Source organism: Bos javanicus, chromosome 6 (assembly GCF_032452875.1).
Source record: "Bos javanicus breed banteng chromosome 6, ARS-OSU_banteng_1.0, whole genome shotgun sequence".
Taxonomy (NCBI): Eukaryota; Metazoa; Chordata; class Mammalia; order Artiodactyla; family Bovidae; genus Bos; species Bos javanicus.
In genome coordinates this window covers 44,433,025-44,454,705 of record NC_083873.1, presented here as the reverse complement: position 1 = coordinate 44,454,705, position 21,681 = coordinate 44,433,025, and the positions used below count along the sequence as shown (strand labels likewise).

Genomic DNA, 21,681 nt, shown 5'->3' with positions numbered 1-21,681 from the left:
TGATTTTTTCGTTGTTGTTAATCTGTTAAACCAGGTGTTCCTAGTAGAACTCCCTAGAGGAGCTGTGCTACCAAGTTTGGTAACACTGATTGTAATTAAAATATGAATTGTTTTAAGTAAATACTTGAAGATGTTGAACTCTTCATTCTTTAAGCAATACATTCTTTCATCTTTAATTTCATTGAGTGAAATTAGTCTTTTCAACATGTAGGAGTTTAGATTCTTTAGTAGGGTCTAAATTAATTTGCTAATATATATATTGATGCTCTTGGAGCTGAAAGTCTTGCTCAATTCAGAAACTCTTGAACTTTTGTCTCAGTTCATGACTAAGCAGAAGATTGCATTGTGCTGATGAATGTCAATGAGCTTTCTGGTCTTTCGAACTATCAATGTTGATTCTGAAAGTTCAGTTAAATTTAGGGAAAATTTTGTTGCCAAGTTTAAAAAAATAATGTTTAGAACTTTGTCTACATAAAAACAAACAGTGGGATTTTTTTTTCCTCACTCTTTAGCGTTGTCATTATATCACATGCAGTAGTGATTTTGTTTCAGCTCCATACATGCTTAGCAGATAGTTTCAAATAAATTTGGAATAATCTTGTTAAAATTTCTAGAGTCTGCAAATACACAATTTGGGGCTTTTAACTTTCTATATAAAATCTGGTATTTGGTGACTTCTGAATTAACAGAATTGAAAAATATTCTGAATTTGGCATCAGTTTTCCTATACAAGATATATATATATATGTTTTTAAGAACTATGTGTATATATATATATATATATAGTTTGGGGTTTATATTGTGTTTGTGTTTTTTTTTTTAAGATCTAATTTTGTTTTTGTATACCAGCAGGGGGCATTCTAATCTAGATACAGCATTTGAAAGCAATTTTTGGGTAAAAATATTTCTTTCTTTTTTCTTTTTTTTCAATGAATAGCAAACTTTCATTTCTTTTGGAAACTGTATACCTTAAAGGAAATTGGTATATAAGATCTTTAGTAATTTTCTTTGTCACAGTTTTTAAGACCTTATCAATACTCCAGAAAGTTGGTATGTTTTAAATTGGTTTAAAATCTGTTTTTGTTCTTACATATATTCTTTTAACACGGAAACAAAGTTGCATTTTAGTTAAATCATTTTAAGGAAAATTATTCTAGCTTGATTATAATATATAATAAGTTTACTTGGTAAATTTTTAAAAATTGTTCTGTCTTTTGAATAAAGGATAATTTGTCAATAAGGGTAACTTCTGATTGATACTGGCCATACTGCCAAATCATTTAGTGTACTTCTGAGTTTAACTGAATTAAAGCTTCTGTAAAATTTTAAATATAGCTCCCTTCCCATGTTAAAGTCCCTTTCTCATCCCCTAGAGCCTTCACCTACCTCTCTGTCTCTCACACCCTCCCAGTATTCATTGTGTCCTCTCTTGAAACCTGGAATTGAATGCAAATGTGTTGGAATTGTTTTGTGTATTAGGGAAATTTTTGAAGAGGCTTTAAGATATTTGGGTTAACCTAGTTCTTAAATATCTATGTTGATACTGTAGAGGTGTGTGTTCTCATTAGGCACAATGAAGCAAATCTTCCATATAATTGCATTAGTGATACGTGACATTAAAGCCTAATTGGCTTATTTAAAATATCTTGCACATCAATTTCCTGTAGATTGTGAAAATTGAAAAGGTTATGAGTACAGTTAAATATTCCTGGGTGAGAAATTTCAATTTTAGTACAATTTGTTGAGAATTAATTAGGACATTGACTCTTAAGAAAAAAGGGTATGGAATGTCAATAAGGCAATTGTGTGTTTATGTGACTAGAGAAATCAAAGTTTCTTGGATTATTTCTGAAATCCCAATGAAATCTGCTGAATTAATTGTGATGACTAAAATAAGATGCATAGAACTAGGATTATGGTAAATCCTTAAAATGTTTCAGTGTGTATTCATTCTGTTTGCACACTTAAACTTTTATTTTGTAGGAAATTGATGAAGCCTGTAAGAGAATAAAGCGTGAGGTTGATGATTTGGGCCCTGAAGTCGGTGACATCAAAATCATTCCATTATACTCCACACTCCCACCTCAGCAGCAACAACGCATCTTTGAGCCTCCACCTCCAAAAAAACAGAATGGAGCAATTGGAAGAAAGGTAACATTGAAATGTTCTCTATAAACATTGCATTGATACTGAAAGATTTGTCTGTGAGATATCAAATTGTATTGAATTATAATTCAAGGAATAAGTTACAGGTGATTGTGGTCTGAATTGTATGCTACATAGTTATCTGTATTTCCAAAGTAAATAGAAGGAAATGTATTTGTGTAGAGTTCTGCATATCTTTTGACAGGTACTGCTACCATGTCCCTGGGAAATTCTTCCTTAGCAAATGGAAGGTTGCTTAGGGTGAGGAAGGTGGCCAAATGTCTTTCTCCTGATTAAATCACTTGGCACAAAGTACTTTTTTCTTCAGTTCCTTGGCTTCTCCCCAGAATTTTTGCTCAGTTGCTCAGTCGTGTCCTGCTCCTTGCAACCCAATGGACTGCAGCATGCCAGGCTTCCCTGTCCATCAGTAACTCCCGAAGTTTGCTCAGACTCATGTCCATAGAGTTGGCGATGGCATCCAACCATCTCATCCTCTGTCATCCCCTTCTCCTCCTGCCTTTAATCATTCTCAGCATCAGGGTCTTTTCCAATGAGTCAGTTCTTTGCACCAGGTGGCCAAAGTATTGGAGTTTCACTTTAAGCATCAGTCCTTCTCCTTTAGGATTGACTGGTTGAATCTCCTTGCAGTCCAAGGGACTCTCAAGAGTCTTCTTCCCCACCGCAGTTCAAAAGCATCTATTCTTTGGCACTCAGCTTTCTTTATAGTTCAACTCTCACATGCATACATGACTACTGGAAAAACCATGGTTTTGACCAGATGGACCTTGGTCAGCAAAGTAATGTCTCTGCTTTTTAATATTCTGCCTAGGTTGGTCATAGCTTTTCTTCCAAGAAGCAAGCGTTTTTAAATTTCATGGCTGCAGTCACCATCTGCAGTGATTTTGGAGCCCCCCAAAATGAAGTCTCTCACTGTTTCCATTGTTTCCCCATCTATTTGCCATGAAGTGATGGGACCAGATACCATCATCTAACTTTTTCACTGTCCTCTCTTACTTTCATCAAGAGGCTCTGGTTCTTCTTTGCTTTCTCCCATAAGGGGGGGTGTCATCTGCTTATCTGAGGTTATTGATATTTCTCCCAGCAATCTTGATTCCAACTTGTGCTTCTTCCAGCCCAGCGTTTCTCATGATGTACTCTGCATAGAAGTTAAATAAGCAGGGTGACAATATACAGCCTTGACGTACTCCTTTTCCTATTTGGAACCACTCTGTTGCTCCATGTCCATTTCTAACTGTTGCTTCCTGACCTGCATATAGATTTCTCAAGAGGCAGGTCAGGTGGTCTGATATTCCCATCTCTTTCAGAATTTTCCACAGTTCATTATGATCCACACAATCAAAGGCTTTGGCATGGTCAATAAGCAGAAATAGATGTTTTTCTGGAACTGTCTTGCTTTTTCGATGATCCAGCAGATGTTGGCAATTTGATCTCTGATTCCTCTGCCTTTTCTAAAACCTGCTTGAACATCTGGAAGTTTATAGTTCATGTATTGCTGAAGCCTGGCTTGGAGAATTTTGAGCATTACTTTCCTAGCGTGTGAGATGAGTGCAATTGTGTGGTAGTTTGAGCATTCTTTGGCATTGCCTTTCTTTGGGATTGGAATGAACACTGACCTTTTCCAGTCCTGTGGCCACTGCTGAGTTTTCCAAATTTGCTGGCATATTGAGTGCAGCACTTGCACAGCATCATCTTTCAGGATTTGAAATAGCTCAACTGGAATTCCATCACCTCCACTAGCTTTGTTCGTAGTGGTGCTTTCCAAGGCCCGTTTGACTTCACATTCCAGGATGTCTGGCTCTAGGTAAGTGATCACACCGTGATTATCTTGGCCGTGAAGATCTTTTTTGTACAGTTCTTCTGTGTATTCTTTCCACCTCTTCTTAATATCTTCTGTTTCTGTTAGGTCCATACCATTTCTGTCCTTTGTCAAGCCCATCTTTGCATGAGCCTGCTGCTGCTGCTGCTAAGTCACTTCAGTCGTGTCCGACTCTGTGCGACCCCATAGACGGCAGTCCACCAGGCTCCCCTGTCCCTGGGGTTCTCCAGGCAAGAACACTGGAGTGGGTTGCCATTTCCTTCTCCAATGCGTGAAAGTGAAGTCGGTCAGTCCTGTCCAATTCTTTGCGACCCCATGGACTGCAGCCTACCAGGCTCCTCCGTTCATGGGAGTTTACAGGCAAGAGTACTGGAGTGGGTTGCCATTGCATGAGCCTAGTGGAGTATAAATTAACAGGAGATTGATTGGTGGTGGGGGGGGGTCAGGTTTAGAGTTAATCAAATCAAAAACTGTGAACATGACTTTAAAAAAAGTCTGATCCTAGCTTCATTATGTTGAATGCTGCAACTAGAACATGTTAAAATATTTTCTGTTACTTTATTTGCATTCAGAATTTGGGGGGGAACTTTTGAAATTTTAAGTGATAAATTTAGTATATAATTTTGAAGGTGATTTGTTGACTGAAAAGTACTCATTCTCTGTAGTATTTTTTTACTTCATTCTTTGTCAGTTGATGTGTATAAAAATAGTTGTTTCTTAAACGTTTCTATAATAAAGTAGAGTTAGTGCATCTTCCATGCAAATGGTTTAATTTTTCTTGAAATCATGGGTACTTTGTGTATCTGCTTTTAATTTTAAAATGGTTATTTTATTTATCTTGGAGTAAATACAGCAAGGTTTACCATGTTTGTCTTTTCATGTAGTTCTCTTCATTCTGTTTTGAGTTAACTTTGATGGGGCCCACCTTAACTTCATATTTGAGCTCTTCTTTTCTCTGTTAATACTAGTATACTAGAAATTTAGGTTCAGTCTGGTGCCGGTTCTGTACACGGTACATTTTGTAGACTCTTCAACAGTTTAAGCCCATGGAATAGAATTAATTGTTGTTTTGTTCTGTTTTTTAAGCTGTTGCTTTTCATGTTCTTGTAAATCCTAGAATATTTAGAGGAATTTTGTCTTTCTAAAAAGAGTGATTTAGCAGCAGTTGTGTATGTATAATGTTGAGGCCACTGGAGTTTCCAGGGCTTTGGTTTACCTTGGGATATCTCCAGCTTGTAATTCAGAATCAAAACTAAGAGCCACAGTGCTACTTCATCATCCACTAATTATGTTTTTCGTTCGGCTAAAGCTATAGGATCTCTTGCTGGGAAATCATGTTATCTCCTGGCATGAGTCAGCTTCATCTTAGAAGTTGAAGGAGCACTCTCATAGCCTCCCTGGATTGACCCCAGTGGGAGGGGGAACTTCCCTTGCAGTGGTGCATCATACTCTCTGAGGGAAAACACTTTGAAACCCCGCGTGTTTAAGGGATAATGAACGATTTTTATAGAAGTTTATAGAGAAGGGTTTACTCATCCAGTCATATATTTTGAAGCTGGTTATGGGAGATAGTACTAGTTGAAAACCTGAGACCATTGAAATGCACTATGGCCAAGCACTGACTGGCTGGCAAGATGAGTAAGTGACCATCAGACCCAGGGCCTGGCAGGTCCAGTTAAAGTAGGAGAAAGGATTGATGGGATTGTGGGGAAAGAGGAAAGGTAATGAAGATGCACACGGGTTATATGAGGGTATGGAAAAGAGGAAAAACTGGTATTCAGTTGCTGCTTTCCTGTCCTCTTTTTCTAACTTTGGTAATATTCTATTTGTAAAGGCCAAGGCTTAATTCTTCTATCATGAATTCATTAATTAAACATTACTGTGCCACTTACTGGAATGGGACTTTTCATTCAGGAATGCTATCACTGATTGATATTCACAAGTAATTTAAAACTACAGGAAGGGATAGATTGGGAGATTGGGATTGACATATACACACTACTATATATAAAATAGGTAACTAATAATGTCCTACTGAATAGCACAGGGAACTCAGTACTCTGTAATAACCTGTATTGGAAAAGAATCTTAAAAAGAGCGGATATATGTATATTATGGAGAAGGCAATGGCAGCCCACTCCAGTACTCTTGCCTAGAAAATCCTATGGATGGAGGAGCCTGGCAGGCTACAGTTCATGGGGTCACTACGAGTCGGATACAACTAAGCGACTTCACTTTCAGTTTTCACTTTCATGCGTTGGAGAAGGAAATGGCAACCCACTCCAGTGTTCTTGCCTGGAGAACCCCAGGGATGGGAGAGACTGGTGGGCTGCCGTCTGTGGGGTCACACAGAGTTGGACCTGACTGAAGCGACCTAGCAGCAGCAACAGCATGCATATATTATAACTGATTCACTTTGCTGTACAGCAGAAAGTAAGACAACATTGTAAAAAAAAAAATGATAACTGACCAAAAGCACAAAAATAAATAAAAGTACGTAGAAAGAGTTAAGGATTTAAGGTCTCCTTCCAATTACTTAAAATACTATTTGATTCATACTTCTGTTAAATTATATTGGATCACATTTTGTAATGCAGTACTTCATTTGTTGTCTTACTCCTCATTGTATTTATGCAAAATAGTTTCTAATTGATAGTGATGAAACTAACAAAACAGCCTTTGAAACTAAAGTTTTAAAATGTAGGCTATATTAAAGGTAAACTTCTATGGGCATTGGGTACTTAACTGGCATTCCTTTTACAAATAATTGAGATCTTTTTGCATGGTGCTCTAACATAGCATCAGTGGTATACTTTCAAGCTTTCTAATAGTCAAGAAAAGTTGAGAATGCAGTACATAAATTTTTGAGGGTGGGTACTTTACCTCTTTTAATCATCGTTGATATTTGTTCAGGTATTTGACTTTAAGCTAAAGCTTCTGTTGCTTTCTACATGCATTAACATTTACTCATAAATTATGTATGCATTTTTTTTGACTAAGACTTATATTTGCTATTTTATAGATTTGGTGTTATTAAATCCAGCAACTATGTTTATTTTTATTTCATTTTCATTAATTTTGTCCATACAGATAGCTGATTTTTCTGTATCTTATCTCAGAGTTTACTAATTAACATGGCTCAGAGCATACATTGCTCAATAAAAAAGAGAAATGGCCCTTGTGGAGATGTCTCTCTAATTTTAAAGAGAGGCTTAATGATCCACTATCTGAAGATAACTTAGTGTGGTACTGCTGGAATATTTACAAACAAATAAGCTAATGTCCTCACTGAATTAGAGACCCCACCGAGTTCCCTAGGGACTAAAAACCCACACTTTTTAACCTAAATGCATTATTGTGTCCAAATAGAATTCAAGTAGAGCATCTCAAGTACTTTGAAATGGAATTATTGAAATAAATCAACGTGAATTCCATTAAAAAGCAGATTATTGAGGGGAAAGGAGATAAATCTACATGAGAGTTTATTCTTAACACATTTAATATAAAAAGATTAGAATTGGCATTGTCTTGATTTTTTTTATCATAGAGTTTATTCTATATATTGGGCTCTTTATCTGAAATAATTCCTTTGTCGTTGAGGTTTGAACACTCTTTAAGGCTCTTTGAGCACTATTGCCAAGCTATAGTCTAGAAGGCTTTGTAGCATATGTACTCTGACAAATTCAGGACCACTTTGTGTTGTGACCGCTTCCTACATAGATCATGTGCCACTTAATACATCTAGAAAATACTTAGGGCTTGCCTCACCCCACTGTTAAGGTTCCAGGGCAGCTAGATAACTTGTATCATTTATTTGTCTGTTGGTTTTTTTTTGCTGAGTATGTGTGCGTGTTTAATTTAGCCTTAGTGAGTATTATATCTGCAGCTCAAAGTTGTACAGTTTAAGAGTTTTTCCCTTTTTTTGTCCCAAAACCCACTTCTCATGGGGCAGGGAGGTCCTACTCAAGAAATTATTTTATTGTCTTAAAGCTTTCTAGCCCATTAATTTTTTTAATTAAAAAAATCAGAAAAAACCTAAAAGCCGTGCTTCTCTAGGTCTTTGTTAACACTTTGGATTTCAGAGTTTAACTTCGGGTGGCAGTTGACTCAACAGTAGAAACAGAGGTTGCCGAAGTCGGTGTGAACATCACCTGATTCTTAATATCTGTGGAATCACAGATCCACACCTCCTTACAGATGTTGTACAGTTTGTCACACAGACCCAGAGAGAACATGTGAACACCAATTTTTATGGACAAAAATTATTTTTAAATTTAAAGAGTTTGCACCAGTACATTTTTATTACATTGACTGTATTTTGTTCTAGAAGAAATAGATGAAGTGTATTTTTCCCCCAAAATATATGTTTTATACTTCTATTTATATGTACATTTTCAAGAACTACAGTTTTTACCCCAGAATTCCAGAAAGCCACAAGACCTCTTATATAATAACAAGCATGTGGTTTGTGATTCTGTATAGTTTATAAGGGCTCTGTTTCAGCTGACTAGTATGCAAGAGTTATAAAAGGAAATTGAAGTTTGAGTGTGTTAAAACCGCTTCACTCTTTTAGCTACTTAGATTTGATTCCTGGCTTTGATACCTACCTTTCCACTGCAACACACTGACTTTGTAGAAGAATATTAAACTCTGGTTATACTTATTGAAGTTTACCTCCTTGCTTCAGCTCAAATTATTGAATGTTCATGTCTTTGAAATGTTCTGGAAAATATATTTCATTAGCATCAGACCACTTACAGTTTACTGTTCATTTGCTAGTTAGTAAGCTTTTCAGCTGGTCAGTGCAAAAAGGGAGCATTTTGGTTTTAGATATATAAATAATTGTATAATAATATCATCCGGTTAATGATGTTCTAGTAGCCTTTTAAACCTCCAAGATTACCTGGCAATGTGCCTAAGGGCATCCTTATCCACATGCTCTTGTTTAAGCAGAACCTTCCACAATGCTCTTCACTTGTCCCTTGTGGGTTGATCCCACCTTATCTTCAACAGCTCTCCTAAATGCCATTTTCTGAGTAAGTTTTCCTTGTCTTTGCTTGGGCAATAAATCCTTTAAAAATCTTATGGCATGTTTTTTATGTCATTGTACTTCCATTCCACCTCTAATCTTTCTTTGCAGATTTTAAAAGCTTTAAGAGCAGACTCTGATTCATCTTCTGTGTCAACTGCTTGCATATTCAGGCATCTCCACCTTAATGGCAGTAATCTTCCTCAGATCAGATGCTCTGAGAAAAATACTAATGAAGATCCCATTTTTCCATTGCTTAAAAAGAAAAATTGTGACATGTCATTCTTAGGTCCCTAATTTTCTAAAGCATATTTAAAATACAGTAAAACACCCACATGAAAAAACAATCATGTTGGTATATAAATACTTTGAACCTTATTCACTTTCAATAAAAAGTTCAAATCATTCCTTAAGATTCCTTGTATGCTGTGACACCCCCTCTGAGATTTCCAGAACATCTATGTTCAATTCTGATGATACACCAATTCTTACTGGATTCTAAGTTGAGATTTTCACCACCATGTGCCATTTCATTTAAAATATTTAGTTGACTTTTGGTGATATAGTTTTCCTTTGTAAATGTTGCCTGAAAGTATTGAAACATGTACGTGTTGTACAGTTTGAATATTAACCAAGGAGTGTTTTCTCAGGGAGACTCTCTGTGAGATAAACTTATTGCTTTATCAGTTATTTTCTTTTGATTTTGTTCTGCTATTTGAATAATTAAAACCTAATGTAGTCAAGTAATAACCTGAAGATTTTTTGTTGAAAAATAAAGGTGCTATGATGAACTAAATGAAACTTTGAATTCTTAAATATTAATTTGTCTTTATATAGCATTGGTTATTAAAGATTAAACCTAATTCCTGTTTATTTACTGGTTTGTAATTGTTTAGTATAAGTTAAAGACTAATTATTTGAGTTGTACTTGGCTTGTAGTTTAAGTTAAATACTGTTCATATCTTAACAGGTAGTTGTGTCAACTAACATTGCAGAGACATCTTTGACAATAGATGGTGTGGTGTTTGTAATTGATCCTGGATTTGCAAAACAAAAGGTACATATTTTAGTACTATAGTACTTTATAAATTAGTGTTCATTTAATAGTACTTATTGCTTATTTGTTTCATGAGTGAAGTTTACTTTTTAGAATTATTTTCTAGTTTGTGTTTCATTTTCAGAAGTCTGTGATTTGAGCCTTTGGTTCTAGCTGGCTTTCACATACTAAGCCCATGTTTATAATCCTATGTTTTTCTTTTCATTGGTTTCTTTGTTTCTGTGTGGTGATCCTGAGTGTTTCACATGTGAGTGTATATTCATGTAAGGAGTACTAAAAAGTACAGGATTATCATCCCTGCCTATTAGTCACTCAGTCAGCTAAATCAGTTTCTGTTATGTACCAGTCATAGTACTTGGGGGGGAAAAAAAAAGTATTATGTTAACCTCTAGTTCAGCAGTACTGAATACCCAAGCACTTTAGCCAAATTAAGGGATTACTCAGTTAATAAATAAAACTGTTTTCTTACCTAAGATCTTTGATTGCATTTGATTATGTTTTATAATTGGGAGAATTTGTTGTACATAGTATTCATGTTTTTGATGGAAAACAATTCTTTAAATTGGCAGCATATAACTGACTTCTGGACTGAGTTCAAAATATTTTCTTGGTGTCCACACTGAACATTGGGTGTTGAAATTGACAAGTTTTTTTTTTCAGGCAAAAACCTTCAGCACTATCCACCATATAAGAGTAAGGTAAAACTGAAAGTATTTTAAATTAGGAAGAGTAGAGCTACTTCTGTGTTAAGTGACTTTTCATTTAGTCTTAGAATGCTGGAGTCAGAATACCTGAAAGAAAGTTAAGGAATGATGAATTGTTTCTGCCCCAGCATGATTTATGCTGGTCGTCAATACTACTTTGTTTATTTTGGGGTTAACTTTGGGCTTTGGATACTTTTGTTAGATCACAGTTTTGTGTTTAACTGGAGGATGAATTGTAATGTTATTTACATTCCAATAGGTGTATAATCCTCGAATCAGAGTTGAGTCCCTTTTAGTGACAGCCATTAGTAAAGCTTCAGCTCAGCAAAGGGCTGGTCGAGCAGGACGAACCAGACCTGGAAAGTGCTTCCGACTTTATACAGAGAAAGCTTACAAAACAGAGATGCAGGTAAGGGTTTTACTGTGTCCTTACTCTGTTTTTGGAAGGTTAGGTTAAACTTGTTACCAGAAGAAAATTACTTCACTTACTTTATCGTACCAGAAGAAAATTACTTCACTTACTTTATCGTATCTTTTGGCACTATAAGCTGTTCAGGTTTTCCCTGAAGTTTATGGTGTAGTCTACCAGTACAACCCTTTGTTATAGTTCTAAGTTGAATTGGGCAGCAGTGGTAACCTTTCAAACCCTATAGTTTACAGGAAGTATCTGATTCCTTTTTAGTCCACAAATACTTTTCTCCTGTTTAAGTCAGTCGTTTAGAAGAAATGCCAAAGGAAATAGCTAAGGATGAGAACAGATACGTTTTTTCCCCCTGGAGCAAGAAGATTATGGGATATTTAACAAAACAAATGTTTTTGTATTTTTCTAGGATAATACCTATCCTGAGATTTTGCGTTCTAATTTAGGATCAGTTGTGTTACAGTTGAAGAAACTTGGTATTGATGATTTGGTGCATTTTGATTTTATGGATCCACCAGGTATAAATTCTCAAAGCATGTTTTGTCAATCTTTTTAACCAAAACTGACTATCCTATTCCTTATATACATTGAATACATTTTACCTTTCCTTTACAATACATCAAGAGGAATTTTGTGTGTTGGCATTAAATCTAAAAGAGTGGGAAAATAGCGAATACTCTTTTTTTCCTTATCTTTCAGGGTAACTAAATTATTTTAGGAGTTATTAGCAGGGCATGAAAAGGGAAAATCTTTTTTTTTTTTTTTTTTGAGGCAAAATAATTTGATAAACACATTGTTGAGTTAACAGTTCCTGTACTTAAGAGGTGACGTTTAACTGCCGTACAGGCAAGTTTTGCAGCTTTGTATGAGTCATAGTTTGCTAGATCTCTGTAACTGAATTTGATGGCAGTTTGAGTTTTACGTTTGGTCCACTGTAGAATGAAAAATGAGATTGCTTCTAACAGTGTGTGCTTTGTCGCGTTTTTGCTTATTAAGGCAGCTTGTCTTAATAGATTGCCTTTTCCTCCTAGCTCCTGAAACTCTGATGAGAGCCCTAGAACTTTTGAATTATCTGGCTGCTTTAAATGATGATGGAGATCTGACTGAATTGGGATCCATGATGGCCGAGTTTCCTCTAGATCCACAGCTCGCTAAAATGGTTATTGCAAGTTGTGACTACAACTGTTCTAATGAGGTCCTATCTATTACTGCTATGTTGTCAGGTAATAGAGGGAAAGGAACTAAAAAAAGCCCAGCTCTTCAAAGTTTGGGTGGACTTCACTTTTGGGTTTGTTTTTTAATTTTTAGTATGATAGTGAATTTTATAGATGTTTTTAAGGGACTTATTTTGTTTGCTAAATATTTTGAAAAATTGCTTCATCATAATATAGTGTTTACAAAAGTAAAGCACTGTGCATAAAATGTAGTAAAAAACATTGGCTCAGATTAAAATATCAGTAAGAAAAGAATAGGTCCAGGACTGCCTGGTGGTCCAGTACTTAAGAATCTGTGCTTCCACTGCAGGGGGTGTGGGTTCCATCCCACAAGCCTCACATTATAGCCAAAAAATTAAAGAATTTAAGTCTGAAGATACTATAACTGAGTTCTTTGGTAGGTCCATCAGTTTTGGAGTTTATTGCTGAAAGTTCAGGAAGAACATTGTTCTAGTAGCTGGCACTATTTAAGTGAGCCTGAGACAAACCAAGCTATCATTTAAAGAGTAAGCTTTTTTCTTCATGTGTAAATTGTATTGCAGTGGCAGTCAAATAATTATTTTAAACTTAGTATCAAATAAATAGAAGTAGTAATGTATAATTTTAGGTTTAAAATCTAATCTGATGGTAATTCTTTTACAGTGGCAGGGAAACACTTGATAAAAGAAATATGTTTAATAGGTAAAATTGCTTAATTTTAAAAATCGAAACATTGAGCTGAACAAATACTACTGTTTTTTATTAATAGCTATAACATTTAATTCACAAATAGTAACTTGGAATTTAGATTTTCCAAAACAGAGAAATATTAACGTAGAAATGTACACTGAATCTTACAGCTAAAAATAGAAAGTGTATTAAGTTTTTACTGACTGGCAAAGTACTCTATAATACTAATTTCAGTACTGGGGAAAATTGACTTCCAGTCACAGAGTGGCTTATTGGTCTTATTTATACCTCAAATAATTCAAACTCTTACATGAAAGTAAAGGAAGAAAATTTTAAAATTTCTAAATATAAAATTTTTGGCTTAGTTTAGATGTGTGTTTTAATGATGTGAATTTTTAATTTAAGAACTAGCGAAAATGTTTTTTTTTTGCAGTTATGATTGATCAGACTCAGAGCAGATGGGCAGGGCAGTACTGAATCATTTTAATGAAATTGTAGTTTCTTGCGGAGGTGGTGGTAGGTTGTTGTCTGCCTTTTCTTATATATGTGATTTTTGTTAGATTCTCCTGGTTGTAGTTAACCCAACATTTTAGCTTGAGAGAGTGTGGGGTAAGAGTTAACAGACTGTGTTTGTTACCTACCTAGTTTTTATATTTCTAGCTTCTCTTTTATTGGGAATACTATAGAGTTAGCATTGTTCGAATTTAGAAAACTAGCTAGCCCTTTAAAAAATTGGTCATTATGATGCAGTTGAGATCTCCCATCTACATCTCTTACTTGTGGTGGTTCTGCAAAGCATGGGGATAACTGGTTGTCTTTAGCACATCAAGAGAGTGAACATTTTTGTACATTAGTTATTAAGCAAGGCATTTGTTAGCGGGAGGAATGTTAAAGGATTAAGAAGAAGTCATGCAACTAAAACAGTTTACTTAGTTTGTAATGCTTTGTTTACCATTTAAGGAGTTTCTGGAGTTTGGGGGTCCTGATATAAATAGTAAAAAATCAGGGGCCTTATTGAGTGCTTCTTAAACCCAATTATTTAACTCTGGTAGCTAGTTCACATTAACGTTCACAGCTATGAGATTTCTGTATTTATATCTTGTTACCTTGCTTCAGTTACATTAAGCAAGACTTAATATTTACTGTGATCATGTGTCATTGTTTCTATTTGGCTTCTTTGGAATCATTTTAAAGGGGAAACTGTATGGATGGCAAAGAGTAATTTGATACTGTATTTGATCTTGTTGATTATTCCTATTATCTTTTATCTGAACTGATGATATATAATTTTTTTTTAATTGACAAGGTTTTAAGAGCTTTAAAAATGTGTTGACAAAGTCCCAAGCTGTTAAGTATTTTTCATACTGCTTTTATAACTATGGAATTGCTAAAGTGAATTAAGGAAAGTTGTATTTGAAAAAATGTAGAACATACTTTGTAACAACTTCAAGTTTTATGTGATTTAAAATTGAGGCTCTAAAAAAATATTGTAGTTCATTTTGATGACCCTGACATAATGACTGTTTCAGACTAATTGTCAACGTTTAAAATATTGGATTCTGCTTTTATATGAGGACTTCGAGTCAAATATCAATTTTTAAAAAGAACTTGGGACTTTATTTGCTAATCTTTTTCTTAAAATGCTGGAAAACTAGGCTGAATATTCCTAGCCTTTTTGAATTTTCTTAATTCAAAGGCGGTTTAACCTTCCACCACTACTGCTATCATCAAAACCCAGGATTTCATGATATTTTTTATGTTACATATGCTTCTGCTCACCAGTGCTAATAGTGATACCCACCAGCTGGTAATAGCCACAGCACTAGGGAAGAATTACGATAGAAATGTGGCAATAGACTGGTTGGAAAGTTGTTTTTAGTCCTTCAGTGGGGAATTCAGCGAATTAAATGGATGAACTTTTGAAAAATTTTTGTTTAGCTAAAAGGCTATTGACACCATAATTCTGGTTATTGGTAGAGCTATCGGCACTGGTTTTTTCAATAAGTTGAGCTTTTAGTATCTTGATGGCCTTCAGAATAGCTGTTTTTGATGCCTACTTTTAGATTTAGTTAAAAATAATCAGGTACTCTGTAGCTTTGAAACCCTCTTGTCTTACAGATGTGGTTAGGTGTTGATGTACCAAATCAAGGTAGTAAACAGTCCAAGATGCAGTTGGAGGCCATCCTGCCCTGCCCTATGCTCTGTGAACTGACCTAGCTAGGCCTTGTTCCTCTGTCTGTGAATGCGTGACTCATCGATATGGGCGTTTGTGTTGGGCCCATACCAACCTTGTTTAGTCCCACAGTGTTTTGTTCGTCCCACGGAGGCCAAGAAAGCTGCAGATGAGGCCAAGATGAGATTTGCCCACATAGATGGAGATCATCTGACACTGCTGAATGTCTACCATGCTTTTAAACAAAGTAAGTATAAATTAGATTGAAGGCAATCTTTTGTCTAAACGTCACTTGCAGCATATAAGGTATTTCTTCATCTCCCTTTCATTTATTATCTGTGACAACTTTACATTAGAAACCCAGAGGTACTTGAGAAAAAACTCCTGACTAGCATTTAAAATAAAAATTGCCCATCTTTTCCAAAGTTGTTTATTTTTATAATCAGGAGGAAAGCACTAGAAAGCTGGAAAATACAGAGCAGTAAAAATGAAATGCTGGTATAAAATTTACCACAAACATACAGCTTTTGATAGTTTTTTTAAAAACTTTGCCTTTTATTTGAATAGTTTTGTATTACTTACAGAATTATTACTAATATTTTTCCTAATAAATAGCTCTTATGTAAAAGTAAACTGATGAAATAGGGAAATAGGCTACAAATGTCAATGACCATGTGGTAAGTGGTTCATAAACTCAAGTGGGGGGCTATTCAGCATTACTTGCAGTTCAGTAAATGTGCATTATTATTTGAGAGGTACCATTTCTTCACCTATAAAATTGGCAAAGGCTAAAGAAAAATAGTCTTTAGCTGTGTAGGAGTGGGTCTAGTGCAGTGCAGCAGTCTTAACACCAGAGGTGGGAATAGAAATACATGTTATCTTTATGAAAAGCAGTAGATTTGATATTACCAAGACCCTTATCAAATTCATATGATTTGACTTATAGATAATCTGTGAAATTTTCTTTTAGTATTCTTTGGACAGAGATACGATTCAAGTTTTTAATCTCACAGTTATTTATGATAGTAAAGAAAAATGAAAAATACCTAGATGCCCACCAATAGAAAGATGGTTCAATGTGATGCTATCGCTACATGATGACATATTCTTCTAGCTTTATATCATATTTTCAGAGAGTATTTAACAACATGAAAAAACATTTTCCAATTATTTGAAAACAAGGAAACAGTGATAATGAAGAATGCCCTATTTATAAAAATTAAATGAGAGGAAAATGTGACAATAGTCTCTTGAGGTTCATTTTTATAACTTTTAAGTTGTATTTGATAGTCTTAATCTAAGCCTGTTTTTCTTTGAAAATGAGAAAGACGTGGCATTTTTCCAGATTCTCTGAATCTTCCCCTGTTAAGACTATCTATTGAAAACAGCCAGGTAGATTTTCATGGGTAAAATAACTTAAAAATAGTTTTTCCAAAATCATTGTTTTGTCATTCAGTAGCCAAAAACCTTAGTGCTGTTTTTAATTTTGACTTCAGATTTTTAGTAAAGTTGATGAAGACTATGATTAATTTATAAAAATGATGTGATTTAGTTCCCTTGTTGATTTAGCTTGCTATTTATATGGATTTTATTTTTTAATTAGATAATACACCTATTTGGATGATTCATGTCCCCTCTTAATTTCCCTCTTTCCAACTTTGTAGATCATGAGTCGGTTCAGTGGTGTTATGACAACTTCATTAACTACAGGTCCCTGATGTCAGCAGATAATGTACGCCAGCAGCTATCAAGAATTATGGACAGATTTAATTTGCCTCGTCGAAGTACTGACTTTACAAGCAGGGACTATTATATTAATATAAGAAAAGCTTTGGTTACTGGGTATTTTATGCAGGTATGTGGACTGTATAGGAGTACATAATTAAATGCTTACTTAATATTTGTTTTCTATAAGCAGTGCTTGGATTCCACTTAAACACAAAATTCAGTTAAAGAATGCCTATAAATAATCTTTAATTTTTTGTCCAGATTCTTGAATGAACTAATATACTGAGAAGTTTTTACATGTCTTAAGTTTACCAAATGGCATAGTTAGGGATCCAGTTATGTAGAAATCAACTTTACAAGCACTTTTTAAATAATGGAGTCTTTTTATACTAAATAGATATATTGACTATTTTCAGGTGAGTTTTATTAGTTATTTCTTCAATGCAAATTTTGACTTTGGATAAATGTATCAAGGAATTTCTTTGAATCTTGATCTTAATTGGAGATGTATAATTGTACTGGAATGCTGAAAGGAAGCAGTTTTCTGGATGGATCCAGAAGTACAATTCACTTTGTTCTCTTTGTGGAAGCTAATCACCCTAAAATTCAAATAAGCAACTGTTTTATGCACAATCCTGTAGCGCGATCTTTGGTATTTATAATAAGACACGTGGGTGCTAGGAAAGTCAGATATGGAATAATGATTTAAGATGAAAAATAATTTTTAAATGTTTCTTTTGGTTTTAAGTGTTTTATATTGGAGGCTGAAGTTAAAACTTATCTGGTAATTCTTATAGTTTAAGGGACATGAAGCCAATTAGGTTTTTCAAAATGAAAGTGTTTGTGGTGAAAAAATGAAAACACGTCAGTCCCTTATTTGAGATGAGATTGATTTTAGTTATCTTTTAAATATCCCACTTGTTCTTTGATGCTCTCCTTTGGCTATGTATAATAAGTAAGATGTCGCCTGCCTTAAGGCCAAATGAGCCCAATACATAGAGTGGCCATTAAGTGCATGGAGGCAGAATGAAAGGAGATCGGTGCCTGTCTGTGTTTGAGATCGGAATAACAATGTTTATTGTGGCATCTTATTCTGAAGTTTCAGTGCTTATCAGAGTTAGGATTTTCACTATTACCCAAGCATTATGGATTTCTAATTCTCTCTTAAAGCTAAAGTCCATTAGAAATGGGACTTTCTAAGTGTAGTGCCTGGCACCTAGTAGGTGCTTAGTAAATATTTATTTGTTGAAATTGAGTTTATTTTCTACTATATGTTAATAATTATGAATTGCTCATTTCTGTTCTTCATACATGCTCTTTGTTACTAGAGTTCTAGAATTGGAAAGGGCATGTTGTCATCTGCTTTGATACTTGTTAATTGTTAGATGATATTGATCCAATTGATATATTTGATTATAGATAGAAATATAGGACAAGAAACCCATGCATCTCCTCTCTCTTCTCCCCACCCTCCAATTCCTTTTCTTATTAAATCTCTCGTTGTGGGTTACTTTTGCTCTATTTTTCTATCTTAAACATGAATTTTCATCTTTTAGTAATTGTTCATCTGCTACATAGTTCCCACCTGGTATTAAAGAACCAGTCTCAGGCAATAAGACCAAATAGTATATATTAGGCTTTGTGGGCTCATTCAGTTCAGTTCAGTCACTCAGTCCTGTCCGACTCTTTCAATGAGTCAGCTCTTCGCGTGAGGTGGCCAAAGTCCTGGAGTTTCAGCTTTAGCATCATTCCTTCCAAAGAACACCCAGGACCGATCTCCTTTAGAATGGAATGGTTGGATCTCCTTGCAGTCCAAGGGACTCTCAAGAGTCTTCTCCAACACCACAGTTCAAAAGCATCAATTCTTCGGCACTCAGCTTTCTTCACAGTCCAACTCTCACATCCATACATGACCACTGGAAAAACCATAGCCTTGCCTAGACGGACCTTTGTTGGCAAAGTGATGTCTCTGCTTTTGAATATGCTATCTAGGTTGGTCATAACTTTCTTCCAAGGAGTAAGCGTCTTTTAATTTCATGGCTGCAAATCACCATCTGCAGTGATTTTGGAGCCCAAAGAAGTCTGACACTGTTTCCCCATCTATTTCCCATGAAGTGATGGGACCAGATTTAGGTCCCTTATTGAAACCATTCAACTCTGCTTCCTCTTGTGTACAAAAGCAACCTTGGACAAATGGGCATACTTTGTTTCAAAAAACTTTACTTACCATTTTGAATTTCATGTGATTTTCACTCTAGCATCACCAAGTGTTTCTCTTTTGTTATTTTTCCCCAGTCATTTAAAGGTGTAGAAAGTGTTCTTGGCTAAGAAGCTTTAAAGATGTAGGCAGTGAGTTGGATTTAGCCTGCTGTAGTTTGCTGATTGCTGCTTTTATTGGGCAGTGGTAAATAAGTCTAGCCATCAGATTAAAAGCAACAGGTGAGGCTTGCCTTTCCCTGATTATATAGGTATAGATATATAGGCTTTATATCACTTTTGTATAGCACGTCAGAAGCATTGTATTAATTTACTGGGTTTCGGTTTCAGGTGGCACATTTAGAACGAACAGGGCATTACTTAACTGTGAAAGATAACCAAGTGGTTCAGTTGCATCCCTCTACTGTTCTTGACCACAAGCCTGAATGGGTGCTTTATAATGAGTTTGTTCTTACAACAAAGAATTACATCCGGACGTGTACAGACATCAAGCCCGAATGGTAAGCTTTGTGTCTTTAATTCTAAAAGTTTTCGTTACCATTTTGCTCAGAATGGAATCTGAAAAGTCTTGTCTTGTTCTTCTATTCACTCAGGGGAACTCGGATGTTCCCCAGCTAGGGTGTATACTCCTGTGTATAGATTTGGGGCACAAAATGGTGTGATTATCTCTTAAGAATAATTGCTTTGTGAAGAGGATGGTAGAATTGTTAGTATGGGCATGGGCAATTTGGAGACAAAGTTATACTTGACTAACATGAGAAGTATCTTTGAAGTCATTCTCTTGCTGTTGTGATTAACTTGGTCTCCAGGTTCCAGTAGTCAATCAGTCTTTGTATTTCAGCTCTCAATGATTGTTTATTTGTATGTTGGTGCTTTAAAAGCAAAGCAGGCATTAAAAACTGCACCTCTTTTTGTACCATTGCATATTTGATCACAAAATGTGATCAGAACTGACTGACTTTAAGCAAAATTACCCACCCACTGCAGTCCCCCTTTGTGACTTTTTTTTAGGGGGCAGAATCTATTCTGTAACTTAAGATAGAAAATGTCAGTCAAGAATTGTGGGACTGAAAGCACTTACTTTAGTTGATGTCACTTGCTATATATTTTGGGGCTTCTTTCCTCCACTGATTTGTGACTTTTGACACTTAAATTGTGTAGGGCATTACCATTTTATCTTAAATGCTTTGTTGAGAAAAAAATTATATGGCTAAATGTTTAAAAAGATTCAGTCAGGTGTATTCTTTGGGGTATAGAGTTACATTTATGGTTATTAAAACTTAGAAAATGAGAAGATCCAGTCATTTGAATATCAGGGTGTTTCTTGTATGGAACTTGTAATATTGTAACTTTAAAGAGGTAGATCAAAATAGTGTTCCAGAGTGAAGAAACTTAGGACCTTATGTTACTGTCTGTGTAAAAGAAAGGGGTATTTTTTTTTTACAAGAATTCATCTTGAGTGGTTTTTTGTTTTGTTTTTCAAGTTTATGAAAAGTCCACCATCAGAAAATCTGCAGCTTACTGAGAAGTGCACATTTCTAAAAGTGGTGTTTATAAGGATTAGGCATTTGTAATTTTAACATTGGCTTGGATTATAGGTTTGCATTTATCAGTGTATTAATGAATAATGCCTATCCTATCTGAAGCTCCAGTACTCTAATTGTTAATTTGGTGATTTTTCCCCTCCTTCTGGACAGGTTGGTGAAAATTGCCCCTCAATATTATGACATGAGCAATTTCCCACAGTGTGAAGCAAAGAGACAGTTGGACCGCATCATTGCCAAACTGCAATCCAAGGAATATTCACAGTACTGAAATTCAATGCTTAGAACTGAAATTATTCAGAGGACAGCTTTAAAAGATGAACGAACTGAAAAGTTCAAGTTGTGCTCTTCATGTTGGTTCAATAATGGCCTTTATTTGAAAGCTTTTTAATTTTTCTTTACAGTAAATATTCCATTCTGATTTCATAAATTAAACATTTATGCCTCCCTTTTGTGTTGACACTGTAGCTCATACTGGAAAAGTCGATCAATGTTTTGCAGTTTATTGAAAGTAGTTCTATATATAACAATGTTATAAGCATTTCTTTAGAAATGGTTGAAAATGCTTCTAAAATGTGATTATCGACCATGGTATGCATGATCGTTGTAATTGTTGACATTCCTTTTAGAAGTTGTGAAATGTTACAACTTGTGCTTATGTAGACACAATCTTCTGTCTCGGTACAGAGGCACTGACTTCAATAAAGTCTATTTATACTAATTTCGGCCACAGCACTTTAATATTTTTGTTCTAGTCTAAGTATGGCTTCTTTTCTTCCCAAGTGTGGGGCTTTTTTTTTTGTTTCCTTAAATTGTAAGCATACTATGACTCCATATTCAGCATCTTTCCACAGGGGCTGCTCTTGAACGTAGTCTTTAAAGTGGTATGTTTTAAAGAACATACTGTAGCACTTTGTTAGGTTAGTTAGGATATGATCTAGTG

General features: G+C 35.1%; 1 protein-coding gene across 2 annotated transcripts in view; it reads left to right on the top strand.

The window, feature by feature from the left end:
* Nucleotides 1-21,459, top strand: part of DHX15 (DEAH-box helicase 15) — a 54,007-nt gene extending 32,548 nt beyond the window's left edge. For both annotated transcript variants that reach the window (XM_061419803.1, XM_061419804.1), the window contains exons 6-14: nucleotides 1,984-2,151; nucleotides 9,982-10,068; nucleotides 11,032-11,181; nucleotides 11,603-11,711; nucleotides 12,225-12,416; nucleotides 15,374-15,496; nucleotides 16,914-17,104; nucleotides 19,525-19,694; nucleotides 20,892-21,459. In XM_061419803.1, coding sequence (XP_061275787.1) covers nucleotides 1,984-2,151; nucleotides 9,982-10,068; nucleotides 11,032-11,181; nucleotides 11,603-11,711; nucleotides 12,225-12,416; nucleotides 15,374-15,496; nucleotides 16,914-17,104; nucleotides 19,525-19,694; nucleotides 20,892-21,009 — 1,308 coding nt within the window. In that variant the 3' untranslated portion in view covers nucleotides 21,010-21,459. The remainder of the gene's footprint in view (nucleotides 1-1,983; nucleotides 2,152-9,981; nucleotides 10,069-11,031; nucleotides 11,182-11,602; nucleotides 11,712-12,224; nucleotides 12,417-15,373; nucleotides 15,497-16,913; nucleotides 17,105-19,524; nucleotides 19,695-20,891) is intronic.
* Nucleotides 21,460-21,681: the final 222 nt, after the last annotated feature.